At 48.5% G+C, this 14,970-nt stretch overlaps 1 protein-coding gene across 2 annotated transcripts in view; it reads left to right on the forward strand.

Moving 5' to 3' along the window:
- The first annotated feature begins 231 nt into the window (after nucleotides 1-231).
- The window catches only part of LOC149859452 (protein argonaute-1), a 44,107-nt gene continuing 29,368 nt past the window's right edge, over nucleotides 232-14,970 (forward strand). For both annotated transcript variants that reach the window (XM_090056939.1, XM_090056943.1), the window contains exon 1: nucleotides 232-358. In XM_090056939.1, coding sequence (XP_089913065.1) covers nucleotides 334-358 — 25 coding nt within the window. In that variant the 5' untranslated portion in view covers nucleotides 232-333. The remainder of the gene's footprint in view (nucleotides 359-14,970) is intronic.

The raw sequence follows: 14,970 nt of genomic DNA on the forward strand, positions 1-14,970 counted from the left end.
TTTGGGGAAAACTGCCCAGGCAGCCTGTCCTTGTACTGGATAATCTGCACTGCACTGCCAGCCCTGCTGCAGCTGCTCAGCCTCGCTCTGAGCCCAAGATGGCGGCGCGCGCTGAGGTGCCGCCCGCCAGGGGGCGCCTCCCCCGCTCCCGCCTTTGTTGGCGCCTGGGCCCCGGCCCGGCTGGCGGCGCTGATTGGCTGCTTGGCCGCGCCTGCGCGCTGGGGCCCAGGCGTGGAGGAGGCTGCCCAGAGGCTGCGGCGGCAGCGGGAGGTGTCGGTGCGGCCGCCCCCGCCCCGCGCTCAGCCAGGCTCGGCCGCTGCCCGGGTGGATGGGATGGAAGCAGGACCCTCGGGAGCAGGTACCGCGCGGGGGCCCTGGGCACCGGGTGGGGAGTGCAGTGGGGTGTAGGGGGTGCAGTGCAGCGCCGTGTAGTGGGGTACAGTATTATGCAGTGGGTCGGGGGGCTGGTGGCTTGGGAGTGCAGTGCTCTGTAGTGGGGTAGGGGGCGCCATGCAGTGAGCAGTGTAGTGTAATGGGTAGGGGGCACAGTGCGGTTGCGAGGGGGCGCTGCATTGGGGTGGGGGCTGCAGTGGAGTAGGGGGTTGCAGCAGGAGGTGCAGTGTTGTGCAGTGGTTTGGGGGGCAGTGCACTAGTGTTCTGTAGTGGGGCAGTGTAGTGCAGTGGGTAGGGGGTGCAGTGCTGTTGCGAGTGCTGTGCGGTGGAGGTACACTGCATTGGGGTGGGGGCACAGTGAAGTAGGGGGTTACAGTAGGAGATAGTGTTCTGTAGTGAGGTAGGGGTGCCATGCTGTGGGCAGTGCAGTGTAATGGGTAGGGGGTGCAGTGCAGTTGGGAGTGCCATGGGGTGAGCGGTGCACTGCTTTGGGGTGGGGTGCAGTGGAGTAGGGGGTTGTAGTAGGGGGTTGATGCAGTGACTTGGGGTGCAGGGTTATGCAATGGGTTAGGGATACTGTGGGGTGGGGGTGCAGCAGCAGATGCCATGCAGTGGGGTAGGGGGTGCAGAGGAAATGCAGTGTAGTGGTTGGGGGGGTGCAGAGGGGGAGGCAGCACAGTGTGCAGTGAGGAGCTGGGGCTCTGTTGGGGAGGCCATGCTTTGTTGGGGCAAGGCAGAGTGGTTGGGGCTGGGAGGGGGAGCTAGTACAGCTTGCTGGGGGGCTGCAAGTGCCTGGGGCAGGGGCAGTGGAGCATAGAGGGTTGTTTCTGGCTGTGAGAGGGGCACTGCAGCGTAAGGGATGGACCACCGTGGGGGCCAGTTGATTTGGTGCTGGGGCACATGACAAGCAGGCTGGGGGGGTGAAGGGGAAGAGGAGCAGCAGATACAGGCGTCCCGTGGGGGTGAGTGGCCCTGAAGTGGGGACCAGGAAGGCTGCAGACAGCGGGAGGGGGGTATCTGAGTGGACTGTGTTACAAGAGTGGGGTTTCTTCAGGGAGAGAGGGCAGCACTGGGGGGGAGGATAGTGCAGGGGCTGTACTGTGCTTCACCTGCTGCAGGAGGGGGTGCAGGATGTTGCTGGCCCAATGAGGGGTTGCAGCTCTGCTTTGTGGGGTTAGAAGATGGGAGGGGTCCTTTAAGCTGCCTACCCAGCTGGGAGTCTTGTATGGCCCTGTGAGGGCTTCATGGGGTGCTGGGAACAGAGCTGGGTTTAGGGGAGGGGGTTGCTGACTAAGCGGGGAAGGCATTGTGCTATTTCATGAGGTGGGGAAGGGACTTGGGGGGCTTGGTCCCCTGTGAAGGGCAGCGTAGGAGTCAAACAGCAGGTGCATGCCCTTGCTGAGAGCCGGGTGTACACACAAGTTCGACTGCCATGGTCCCAGACTGTCACAGGCTCTCTTATGGCACCAAACTTCTCAAGTGACTTGTTTTTCAAGGGGTGGCAAACCTATCTCGCCCCCCATGTTTCTTCCCTACCCAGCCTCTGTCTTTGTGTACAAAGAAAATGCCTCGGGTAAGAGGTGGCAAAAAGCCTGGCCTGAAAGTGGGAACGATAACGCTCTCTTGTTAGGACACAAGGGCCAATTGCTGCTGCTTTCTGGTGACAGAATGAAGCGGTTTCTGTCTCTGAGGCTCGAGGCATGCGCAAAGCTGGGGCTTTCTCTGCATGCCTGACAGCTGGAGAGGGGAGGCAGGGACTGTTGCTAAAGAGATTCATCTTGGTACATCAACATTGTTCTCCCCCCAGCATGCCCAGTTAAATGGGAACGGCTAACAAATGGTCTCATCATCGGCCTTTCTTCAGACACTCTAATTCTTTTTAAAACTGCCCCTTCCAAACTTGACTTGGATTTCTCTTTCCATACGGTTCTGCAGAGCATTTAATTCTCTTTAATGCGGCATCTGTGAACAACTTGATCTCAGACGTAGTTCTGAGTTGTATGGTGTAGCTTGAAATAGAGGGAAGGGGTTGACAAGGCCAGAAGGAGGGAAAGGGGGGACGTCCTTGGCTTCCATTGGACTCATGAAGCCAGGCTGAGCCTGATGCCTGTTAAAATGTGATTGCATGGGGTAAAGTAACTTTTGCTTGGAAATACTAAAGTGTGAGTTAGTGTGCCGGTGTTGTAAGTGTCGTGCCAGAACACCTTCAGCTGTGTCTGGACTGGGGAAAACAATGTGCCAGTTCTTGATGCTAGCCTATTCATGTTTTGCCTGACATGACTGAGAAATGAGCAGGAGTCCAGGTTTTCACTCCTGACTCCACTGGCAACTTGCTGTGTGGCTTATGGGTAAGTTGTTTCTCCTTTTTCTGCCTCCAGTTTCTTACTTGATAAAGAGGGGCAGGGCTGTACTTCCCATAGAGGTACTTTGAGATGTGCTGAGGAAAATCTGTGTATCGGGGTAGATAGACCTGCATTCTTTTCTTCTGCTGAGCCTGTGTGTGATAAAATATCACATTCAAACTCCTGCAGTGTTGTGTGGACCGGACATCAGGTTTTGGGACCCCAGTGGCTTAGACCAATTGGGTCTTATGCCCCTTGGCAACATTACTTACAGGTTTCCCTCGATTTATGCTGCACATGTGTTCCTGGAGATCAGCACATAAATCAAATTTGTGTAAAGCAAATCCACTTTACAATGCAACAAATAGGGATAGGTTCCCATGGTGGGGGGGGAGGGAGGGAGGGAGTGAGGCTGGGACTAGGAAAGGGGCAGGGGGAGGGATGCCACTCCTGGGGCTACGCAAGACAGCAAAGCAGAGGAAACAGAGCGACACTCACCCCAGCCCCAGCTGCAGCGGCCCCAGGAGTGGCTGGCACCAGCCGCCTTCAGCTGCTGGGCTGCACCATGCTCTGCTCTTGGGCTGCGCTGTGCACTGGTGCAGGCAGCTGGTGTTGGCTGCTCCCGGGGCCGCTGCAGCTGGGGCTGGGGTGAGTGGGGCCATGGCCCATTTCCCTCCCCCACAGACTTACCTGTTCGGGGAGAGGGGCATCTATGCTGATCGCATAAGAGTGAACTTACCGTGCATATAACAAATTAAGGGGCTAAATAAGCTCATTGCATAAGAGCAAATTCGCATATAAAGAACCCGCATAAATTGAGGGAAACCTGTAATTGCCAGGGCTGGGATGGGGTTGGAGTGATGGTTAACTTTAAAATCAAAGCAGAATCTTGTCCCTAGGGCCATCACTGCCTTGTCTTGATCTGAAATAGTGTCTTGTTTTGGGAGGTGGGGTAGGTAATTCCAAACTGTGGCTATTGGTATAAACCCATGAATAGTTTAGTTTGGACATGTACCACATTAATTGAACGGTAAAGCCTGTTGGAGCAGTACACTCTGATTATCACAGTGCTGCAGTAACTTGGTGCCTAATATACAGTGTGTAGTGGGCACCTTTGTGAAAAACTTACTGGGAGAAATGCAGTTCTCATTGTTGCTCTTATTGCTGTTGCAGTGGTAGATATGTGTCTCAGCTGCACTTGACCCCAGTGAGAGACCCCCTTGGCACCTCTCCAGGATTGTCTTGGAGGGGCCAGCTCTTTACAGGTTCTGCCAAGTTTGGAAGCTTCAAGCTATGTTGATGCAGTGTGAGAGACACTGGGCTTTGTGCACATCAGGCCTGCATGGGTCACTTGATTTTTTTTTTGATTGTTTATTTTTAAGGAAAAATGTTAGTGTCCCAGGTCAAATGAGCCAGATCAGTTCCAAATCATTCCAAAAAACTCCCAAACCTTTTGTGGCCCTACTACCAGCAAGTATCCTCCACCCCAAACTTTTCAGCCTGGGGCTTCAGATACTTACAAATCCTTTGGCAGGCATTCTGTGTGCATGCCCAAGCCCGTGGGCTTAAGGTTCAGATGCTCCCCAGTTTCACTTGCCCTCAGCCGTATGACTGCAGGAACAAGCTAGGGAGGAGTCTGCCATTTCCATAAAGGTCAGTGTGTAGCAGGGATCTTTCCTCTGGAAGCTGGCCAGTGGGAAGCTAACTGTGAGGCTTTAGTAGGGAGTCCTGTCCACAAGCAAGCCAGGATGCATCCTCCACTACCCAAAGCCATTTTAAAGCCACCTACTTGGTCAAGGCATTGCCCCTGCCACCATCATGGTCATGGTATTTCCCCTACCAGGTCACTGAGGTACTACCACATCTTAGACTGTGGAGATGAGAAAGATCCCCTTTACTCTTGGGCTAGAGCAGGGCATTCATACTCATTGTCTCTTGTGGCTAAGCATCTCTGCTTAATCCATAAATTTAATGGATCTTGGCACTAAGCATCTCTCTTGACCTTCCCCTGGTGCTCTGTCTTGTAAAATGTACTACTTTTGCCTCCAGTCCGGATTTGAAATCTGTAACGAGAGTTTTATATGCAGAAGATACCTTGTTTATATGCAAGGACGTGGAAAAGAGCTGTTGTGATTACTGTTAACTTGGTTGGGGGGGCATGGGCCTCTGAGCATATAGCACAATGAACAAAATGGGGGTGCATCTATATTAAAATGTAATAATATACATGGGATTTCTAGGCCTGTGAACAGTATAAACAGTTCTGATTTAACCATAACCAGTATCAAGAGAAGGAAAAAGGCCCACCTCAGTCCTCCTTGTTCTACCCCATGCTCCATTATTGATAGCCTGAGTGTTCAGATAACTCTTGTACCAAATAATATCTCAGCCTTGATCACTGAGAGTAGTAATGTTTACAGAAGCATTTAATATAAGCATGTAGAACACGAATGAGCAGGAGGATACTAGAGAGGAACTTGTCCTTTTCTGCTTTAAACAGCACATGGTTAAGAAGGCAAGTTTTGGGAAAGAAGGAAACTAAGAACGCAGGCATGAACATGGTGACTTAAATACCAAACCCAACCTCTCCCAAACCTGTTGTCCCCTTCTGTCCCTTGTAAACTTCTTAAATATTAAGTTTTGTCTTTCCACATTAACTCCACTAAAGACCAGCAGTTGTTTCTTTTTATCTTCAGGAAACACAAAGCTATGTGTGGGTATGTCTAGGACAGGATTATTTCAAGAAACAAAGCTGGAAGAAGTACCTCGCCTCAAGGCAACGTGTATGATTTAGCTCTAAATACTTCCTGTCGTGTAGCTCTAAACCTGAAGAGAACAAGTGTGTGACAAATGATTAAAATGGAAGATGTTCAAAGAAATCAGGAGCCCCAGTCGGACTGAAATTATTCTGCGAGGATGCTTTTTTTCTTCTATGTGGCTTTTTTGGTAATATGCTGCTTGGTGTATGTGGTTTTCATTGTATGGTATGGAAGAAACCAGAGTTTAGATTGCTCTCTAGATTGGGAAAATGTGCACCCAGCTACAGTAAAAATTCCTAGGAAGACGTGACTGTCTTTGACCTCAGCCTATCTCTCGACTAGAAAGTCAAAATTTGGAAAGCCTGCAAGTCCAGGCACCCCCAGTGGAGTGTCTTAAATGAGCATGTATAAATTGTTGCTGGTACAAATATGAGTAGTTGCAGCTTCAAGACACTGGAAAGCAGGGACCTGGGGCTCCCAATGCACTGCTGAAGACCATGGGCTGTTAATCCAGTCTTAAGATACTGGGAGCATCTCATGAGCAACCAGTCTTCCTCCAGAATACTGCTGGCTTCCCCTATACGATTGACAAACATCTGTTTCCATATACAGACTTACATATGGGCAGTATATATGGGGGTTTCTTGCACCTTCCTCTGCAGCAGCTACTGGTCACTGTCAGATGGAGATTTGGAAGGAATGGACCTCTGGGCTGGTACAGTCTAGCATTTCTTACGTGCTATATGAGTTACAGCATAGTGCATTCTCCCACAGAGAAGTAGTTTGATGTAGCATGCATTTCATAGACAGGGCTGGAAGGGACCTGGGAAGATCATTAAGTCCAGCCCCCTGCCCCAGGATCTCAGCGTAGGATCCTGAGTGCTGTTCGTCTAAGTGAACGTGATTGCCATGTCTCCAGCCTGCTCTTTAGTGGACGCTAGCAGAGTTGGGTTTGGTTCAGCCCTGCAGTGGTGTAGCTGTGCCAGGCAGAGTCTGGTGAGGGAGGTGTGATCCCTGACTGGTACGGCTGTATTGATAGAAGCATCGGTATAGATGCAACTATTTCAGCAAAACTGGCTGTACCAGAAAAGCAGTGCCACTCTGGGAGCTGAGCTTGGGGCAGCAGTAAAAGCCCAGCTTTGCCAGTTCAGCGGTGTTCACACTGAGTCCTTTCCTGGCATTCTTTGTGGATACTCCTATGATTCACAGAATAGATACAACCTCTGAAGAAGCAAAGCCTGTGGCTGGGGTGAGCCTCACTTCTGCGTTGGTCACAGCTCTTGTTTCCCTCTTGCCCAGAACTGGTGTGCTGTTCAGTTCTCCATGCTGCATGGAGCACTACAGTCCAGCCAGACAGGTGCCAGGGTGTATGACATGAAGCATCTTGGTTTGATACTGGGCTCGGCATGGCTCTGTCAGAAGTGTGGCTTTTTGCATTAGTTCCTGAGCCAACAAACAGGCCCTGATCCTGCTGCAGATGGACCAGTTGTTTTGGGGTAGTTAAACTCAAGGGCAGTGGACCAACCTTTCAAGTACAGCATGGTTTGGGAGCGGAGATGGTCACTCCAAAATGTCCTGGATGCCAGTGTCCATCACAAAACCACCCGTTTGTGGAGGATAGAATTGTTACTGCTGCCTGATGCTTGCATTTACTGCTACAATCTGAATTAAAAATATACGTGGGGGCCAGGTGTTGTACAGCGTGCAGATGTAACACTGAACTGGTGCCTGCCTGGCACCAGAGGCAATATGTGGATGTGACAAATGGGGACCACAGTGGAATGACATGAATGTGTGCAGGGAATTTGTATTTCCTAAATAGTGTCCGCAGTGGAGGTGCTAGAACTGGAGGCTGGTCGTGGCGTGTCTCTTCATAACCTATTGTGGCAAAATGCCATTCACTTTCCCAACTAGTGTGAGAGTTGCTAGTCTCAGGATTGAAATGTGTTGCCAAAGCCAGTCTCAGGATTGAAATGTTGTGAAGACTTAGCATTTCATAGGAACTTTGTTAAACAGTGCTCGGAAGAACTCATAGTCACCGTTTAGGTGGCATCTCCCTGGGGTTTTTAATCATCGCAAGTTATGGTTGATGTCTCAAATTACTAAGAGACAAGCAAAATATGCTGCATCATATTTACTAGTGTCGTGTAAAGTATTTAATTATTAAAACAAGATGTCTCAAATTAAATGAGCAAAGTGCATCTTGTGGTGTGTTCTCTTTGTGTTTCATCTGTTTTAATTGCTATTATGCAAATTCCAGTGCCTTGTCAAGCTGAACTTGCAGCGGAGACTCTCCGCAAAGCTCTGGGGTTGGATGCAGAGGTTTGCCACAACGTGAATGCAGGAAAGACGCAGAACTCTATGGACTGTGGGTGATTTTTAATTTGGCAGCTTCAATTTAGATGCTTGTGATTTCCCAGCCGAAAGCTGAGGTTCTGACACTGTAACAATAAGCTTTACACTTTAAGGCTCTCAGTGCAGCGTCTACAAAGAGCTAAACTGCTTTCAAAAGTAAATACCATAGTAAAACAGATTAGTGCCCATTTCTGCGTTTCTTGGACACAGTTGCTGAAATCCAAGCCAGAAGCAATACTTGGGTGGCTGTACAATTCACTTTTTCCCCCCAGAAGGCTGGCCTTGGAGCATGCTGACAGTTTTAATGCTTTGAATCAGTGTTTTCAGCCTCAGCGCTCTGCCTGCCATGTGGTCATATTCTAATTATACTCAGTTTAGTGTTGAACCAGAAAGCCACTACAGCCAACATTAACCTAATTGCATTTAAAGTAACTTGTGTGACAGAGAATTAACATTAGACAGTGAGTGCAAACTTGTGGATTTGCAGAGATTAGATAAAGGAAAGTGCTTTTTATAAAATCTGTTGCCTGAATGCGTTTTTCCTGCGCCTCGTATAAAATAACATCTTTTGCTGCTAGTTTATTGGCTGCACTGGTGGTAATTGATTTTTCTTTAGTTTGGAAAAATAAAATGCTTCATACAGACGCAGCAAGGAGACTGATTCTTGGAGTGATTTTTATTTCAAAAAGGAAAAAAGAGAATTTGAGCCCAGAAACCTCTGCATCTGCTGGATAGCACTTTTAGCAAATGAAACTGCTCTGTTGTAATTAGCTATTTAGTAGTAGCAGCTTATAAGTTTTGTTGTTTTGAGCCCATTTGCTGCACTGGGGAAAACAAGACAAGAAAACAGGTGCTGGTGATTCTCTTGCAGAGTTAAATTTCGATCATAGCCTGAAGAATAAACGTGAGGGGACTGCAGATGGAGATGCACTTCTGCTCTGACTTTTTTTTTGTGTGCGTGTTTGAGGGCTGCTAAGCTGACGAGGGAGGCTGAGCAAACCGTTTGCCCTGGAAATGTGTTAGCGGGGCACATTGCTGAACAAGTTCTGGGGTCCTGTTTTTTGGAAACATTGCGGGGGAGAGAAAATTATATTGATTTTACGGAGTGTGTCTAGAAATAGAGGTCCACATTTTGCTTGTCTCTACGGAACAGAAAATGCAACCCTTGCCCCTTTAAACTTAATAGATTGAATCTGTTGTCGTCTTCCTCCAGAATATATTGCCCATCATTGCCACTGGCTTTCCAGTGCTGAGAAGTTTTGTTTGAATCCACTGGATGCTTTGTGGACCTGATACAGGATGGAAGATCATTCAGGGTTTATGGGGGACTGCGGGGAGGTTGTGATTAATGGCCTTTCTCAGCTTCTGGCCATGCCAGTGGGTGACAGCCCGTGTGCTCACTCACTGCTTTTGTAAAACAACGCTTTTTCTTCATAAGCCGGTTTGTATTTTTTTTCTCAGCTTCCTTATTTTAGTCTTTTAACGTGTGGTGGGAGGTGTGGGGGTGGCGGGGGCTGAAACTCTTCCATGTAGAGAAACTCCCTCTTTTGTTTCTATCCAGTTCCAGTGGGCTTTTTTTAAAATTTGCAGCGTTTGGAGCGGATTTAAATTGACATGTTAATTTCATGCCGCCCCACACGCTACTAGCGCTCTCGCCCATCCGGCAGCTGTCGGTCAGTCGGTCTCGTGTGCTGGCCAGCTGTTACCATAAATACATAAACAAAGCGTATTTCAACACTAATCACCCCAAATGGCTCCCTGTTGGATCCCCCCTTCCCCAGCCATCCTGAAAGAACTGGCTGGCTGAGCAGGAGGCTGTTTCTTCCTGTGATTCCAGGGATGGAGCCCAGAGGGTTCTGGTGAGAAGTTAGGAGAGCTCTCCCATTACACCTCTGTCTTAATGCCCCGGGGGCACTGCTTTTGTGTGTGAAAGTCTGTGATTCCTCCCAGTCTGCTGAATTTATAATGGCAGGCAGATTTTATACTGCTCACTGAATGCATTGTGCTCCAGCAAAAACACTAGCCCCCCAGGCCCTGTGCCTCAGTGCTCTCATTTACATGACAAAGTGGGAGTTTATGCAGCTTTACCATGGAGAGTTGAGGTATGCAGAGAGAACCCCCTGTCTCCGGGCAGTTTGGGTCACTCTTAACAAGGCCACTTCTTCCCTGGTGCAACTTAGGCATTCCACTGATGCCCCTTCCCGGCTGCTCTGCCGCTTGCATTTGCTCCCTTCCCTCCAGCAGGATGTTGTGGCTTTGCATCTTGTTCAGCTGTTCTGCACACTTGCAGGATGGTTGTCTGGCAGGGGGAGGATTTAGCAAGTGTAAATCCTCTGTGCATGGAAACGAAGCCAGTAGAAACTACAGATGCTCATCATCTCCCCATGTCTGGCCCACAGATATTCAGGCACAAATACTTTTGTTGCCCACAAATGCTTCTAGCTGCTGTTTTGTTTCTGTTGTTGTTGTTTGGTTTTTGGGGTTTGTTTTTTGTTTTTTTTCAAACAACCTTCCCTTTCTTTAACCAACTGGGGGGCCAACCTTTTTTGGCAGGCATGCTGCAAACTACCTTTGCACTCTTCCCAAGTGCCATTCCAGTCCCTTTCCCCTGTCTGATCTGCTTTCTGCTACCTGTCCCCTTCCTAGTCTGCTGCATGCCACACGCAGAGGCTGCCCATGCCATTTGAGGTACACATGCAGCAGGTTGCCCACCTCTGCTTTAGACTCTGGTTTATCTCATGCTGCAGGCTGCAGTGGTCGCCCAGCGTACGTGGTGCAGTGTGAAGAGTACCCTGAAGCCCTTAGTACACATGTTCCTCCAGTGCTGCGCACACACTGCCCACCCCCCTCCCCGGATGCTCGGCTGTCAGCGTGCTGGGCTTCTGAATTGCAGTTAGGCAGGACTCCTCCTTTCCTTGCCTACTAGCTTGGGCTTGAAAACCCTAGCAGGTGGCTGCAGGCAACAGCTGCATTGCATTAGAGCAGTGCCCTGGTGAGAAATCCAGCCTGGGAAGCTCTAGAGGTCCTTCAATTTCTACCAGCATGGCATCTTAAGGACCTTTATCTTGAGCTCCATCTGGCTAACAGGTGTTTGATAGAAGCAGCTCTCTTTTGGTCTTTATGCATCATGCTGGCCTCCCAGTATCCAACGGAGGCTTTGCCTGCCAAGGTTTTATAAATGCTACGATTTATCTACATCATCCCCACTGGGCCTTGCTGCACTTGGTTCTGCGCAAATGTAACAAAAGAGGCAGCGATTATTGATTTGAAAGTATTTTGAAATCAAGTAGCTGTCCCTGTGGTTGCAAAAGCATCATGAAAAAGGCTGTGAAGGTTGCCCTGGTAGACAGGTTGTCTGAGGAACAGTTTTCAGGCTCCCAGCCCATTGCTCTTACCACTGGCTCACACTACCTCCCAGAGGTTGGGTTTCCATCATCAGGGGAATGCTGAGTTACCCGTGGCCCTTTCAGGGACAGGGATGCCTGTGACTTCTTTAACTCTGTGTTAGTCCCTTAAGTAGCCTCTGTGCTGATTTTGATTTCCTCCTGTCTGACCTGGATGTCATAGACCAACTTCCTCATCTTTATGAAATCCCTCTTTTCTAATGCTTCCTGTAATGATGCCTGCTTTTGAGGGGAGAGGTCCTGTCCAAGCAGAGATGTCTGATTGAATCATGCTGCAGTCAGTATTTTTCTGTGCCTGAGTTTGAATTCTTGAGCCAGCTCATGCATGTTACTTAAGGTGAACTGCTTTGTGTGTGTTTAATTCACAGGATTGATTAATTGTTAGGCTTTCATGAAGCATTCTGAGAGTCTTTCAGATTTGTAAATGCCATGGTTTATGTGGCACTAGGCTTGACACCATGGTGCATTCAGAGTCCCTCTTCTCTTAGCTTGCATATTGCTTTTTTTGGGAACCTGTCTCTGGAGAGGTCTTATGAGAGAGACCAGGTGTGTGTCACAGGGAAGTAGCCATCACTAACTGGAGGGGACCTGGTGGAGTAGATCTCAGGTGGCCAGTGGAGTAGAAAGTGCTGTCCTTTGCAGCAGCATCTCAGTGGGGAATAAGTAACTGCATGGTTCCTTTGTCCCTATTCAGAACTGCAGGGCATGCTGCAGTGTGATCTGGTGGGGCTAACTGTGAATTTTCAGTAGTGGAGCAAGCTTCTAAAACTGCAGATCTCTTGGGCGCTGCAATTTGAACAGCAGCCTCCAGCTCCAGAGAGCCTCCTTCAAGGAACAAGGGCACCAATTACCTTGGAATCAGTGTCTTGTTCTTGGAACCAGCATTTCTGTGCATTACCCATAGCTCTGCCACTGACTGACAGTGTGATGTTAGGCAAGTTGCTTGCTGCTTTTTTGCCTGTTTGCACTATATAAGATGAGGGATTACCCTACATCACAGGGGGAGACTGGGACCTGCTTCGTGCCTGTGATGTGCTCTAAGATTTTCAGTCAAAGTGGCACAAGGAGGTGTAGTGCTGATAGTGGCTCTTCTGTCTTTTTCATATAGGATTATTGATGATTCGGTCTACTTGATATCATAGAAAAACAGGGCTGGAAGGGCCCACAGGAGGTCCTGTAGTCCAGCCCCCTACTCAGGGCAGGACCACCCCTGTCTAAACTGAAAGAGTCAGTCCTATTGGGAATTGTGCTGTGCGAGATGCTTGCTTTTACTGAATTGTTTGAGCACAGCTTAATAGTTTCTTAAAAGGGAATCGGAGATGGTTTGTGTATATTTTTACCCCTGGGAGTTTTGCAAGAATCACTAGCAGATTCCAGTACAGAGTGGAGCAGGGCCAGGGATGATCCAGCAGTGCTTGCAAATGCCAATGTGATTGCTAACCAGGTTTTAAAATTGCACACGACTTCCAGCCAGTGAGCTGGTGATTGCCAAAAAAAAAATGTTAGTCATGTGGAGAAATGAATTCTGCTATAAGTAGCTCATAATAAAGTTGTTTTCTTCAAATGAGTTTAATCTCTGGGGCTCAGCAGAGTACTTTCTCTCCAGGACCGATATGGTCTGGGTTCATGCCCCTATGAGCAGCCCCAGCTCACTAGTTCAGTCCTGGTATCAGCATCTGACTTTCCTTGAGGGTAGAAAGCAGATAGAGGTGCACCTTGTAGATGAACTAAATCATAGGGTTAGTCTATAATGTGCATCTCTACCCTGCTATCTACCTGACTTCTGACTAACCTGACCACCTATCTCTCTTTCCTCTTGCGGGTGTTAAGCTGTGGGTGGAAATGTGTGGACCTGACCTCCTCAGAGGTTGCAAAGATAGTGCTGCCTTCCTCTTCTGCACAGAAACCCACTGGACTTGTGGGAGCCAACCTTCCTGGCAGGTGTGCTGCAAATTTCTGCAAATTAGCCCGCCATCCTCCTTGAGTGGCACTCCAGTCCTTTTCCCTGCCCAGTCAGCTGCTCTGTTTTCTGTCCCTTGCCCTGTGCTCCTCTCTCAATCTGTTCCTCTGTTTTTTTTTTGCCCCCTGCCTTTGCTTTCTGCCCGATCTGCTGCTGTGGTGCCTGTCCCCTCTGGGGTCTGTTGCATGCCATTATGTCACTTGTGGCATGAGTGCTGCAGGTTAGCCAGCCCAGTCCTAAAACACAGAGTGGAGCTTACATAGTTCTGTGTGGCCAGCAGTCTGGACTGGTAGCTGAACACACAATGCTTCATGTAACATAGACTTATGAAGCATTTTTCCAGTTTCCTGGCTCTGTCTATTGCTTATCTCTCTCTGTGCATCTGTGCAGTTTGATGTTGCTTGCCACAGGGTTCAGTAGCTGTGCTAGCTTTTTAACATCTGTTAGGCGAGCGGACCCGTGAATGTAGGGACCTCTTGATGTATTTTTTTTTAAATTACAGAAGATACAAGCAAAGAGGTGGTGGTATGGCTAGCAAGTAATACATGACTTGTGGTGGGATCTGATTGCAAGTTGAAAATTGTATTAGTTGGGGCTACTTGGCTTTTTTGTTTGCTAATGACTTGATTTGCCAAAGCCAGGAATTACAGCGGTAGTACTCTTACACAGTGCTGTCCTCTGTATTTGACACTGCTGTGTAGGACAGAGGATCCTTAGGTGGTGTTCCTGGTTCCCCTGTGCAGTCACTACCAGGGGATGTGCCACTTCCAGGCCCCTAGCAGTTAATCAGATCTTAAGTAGTAAGTTGACTGTACGTTAATAGTTAACGTTATGATGAAACAAGGAATAGGCTATAAAGTTCTTGCATACACAAAATGTGTAGTGACTTTGTGGTTGGTTTCCACTGCGCCTTAAATTAAATGTGTGGCCAGGCATCAGCTGATCAGGACTCCCAGCCTCTGGGGCACAGCAGACCCTATATCTCTGATGCACTCCCATGGTGGGGAGTCTTGATCAGCTGCCTGCCACTCCCAGCCTCAGGGGTGCACCAGAATATTTGGCTTTCATGTGCTCCTGAAGCTAGGAGTCCTGATCAGCTGACTGGCTCATTACTTGCCCATGCAGAGACAGGCTGGGATCATGACTAATCAGATCATCACCAGCAGTACAGCACACATGTGGAACCTGATCCTTGATCCCACAACCACACCTCCTGCCCTGCATGTGTAGCATGGCCAGAAGCATGGTTGGGATGATGCATCAGATCCCATTGTGCCTTTTAATTTAAAGTCTGTCAGGTTTCTTACCTTCTCTGTGTCTGAGATTTGGCTGTGTAAATGAAACAATGCTTTCTTTATGTGGCCTTATGCAGTTGAAGCTGTAAGTATCATAAAGTGCATAAGATGAACATTACTGGTACTGTAGAAGAGCGAAGTGGTGATTATTCCAGTAGTTACAGATAGTGTGTGCGCATCTATGAAAACTTATGGTAGTATGGAATAATAAGGCAAATTAACACTTTACCCAGAAGGTCATTTGTGGTTTAAAACTAACTTCATCTGCTAGGACAGGAAATGAAAAGGGCCCTTGTTTGAATGCCAAAGCATGCTGGCTTTTTTGATATCAAATGCTTTGCTATTATAGGCATCTAATTACAAAAATGTAGGCTTTGTTGCACATTTGAGAAGCAAAATTGAAATTCGTGTTGCTATTCCTGCATGTTCTGCTGCTGATGTTTTCAGCCTGGAATAGCAACT

Source organism: Crocodylus siamensis, chromosome 7 (assembly GCF_052110815.1).
Source record: "Crocodylus siamensis isolate JL-2025a chromosome 7, ASM5211081v1, whole genome shotgun sequence".
Classification (NCBI taxonomy): Eukaryota; Metazoa; Chordata; order Crocodylia; family Crocodylidae; genus Crocodylus; species Crocodylus siamensis.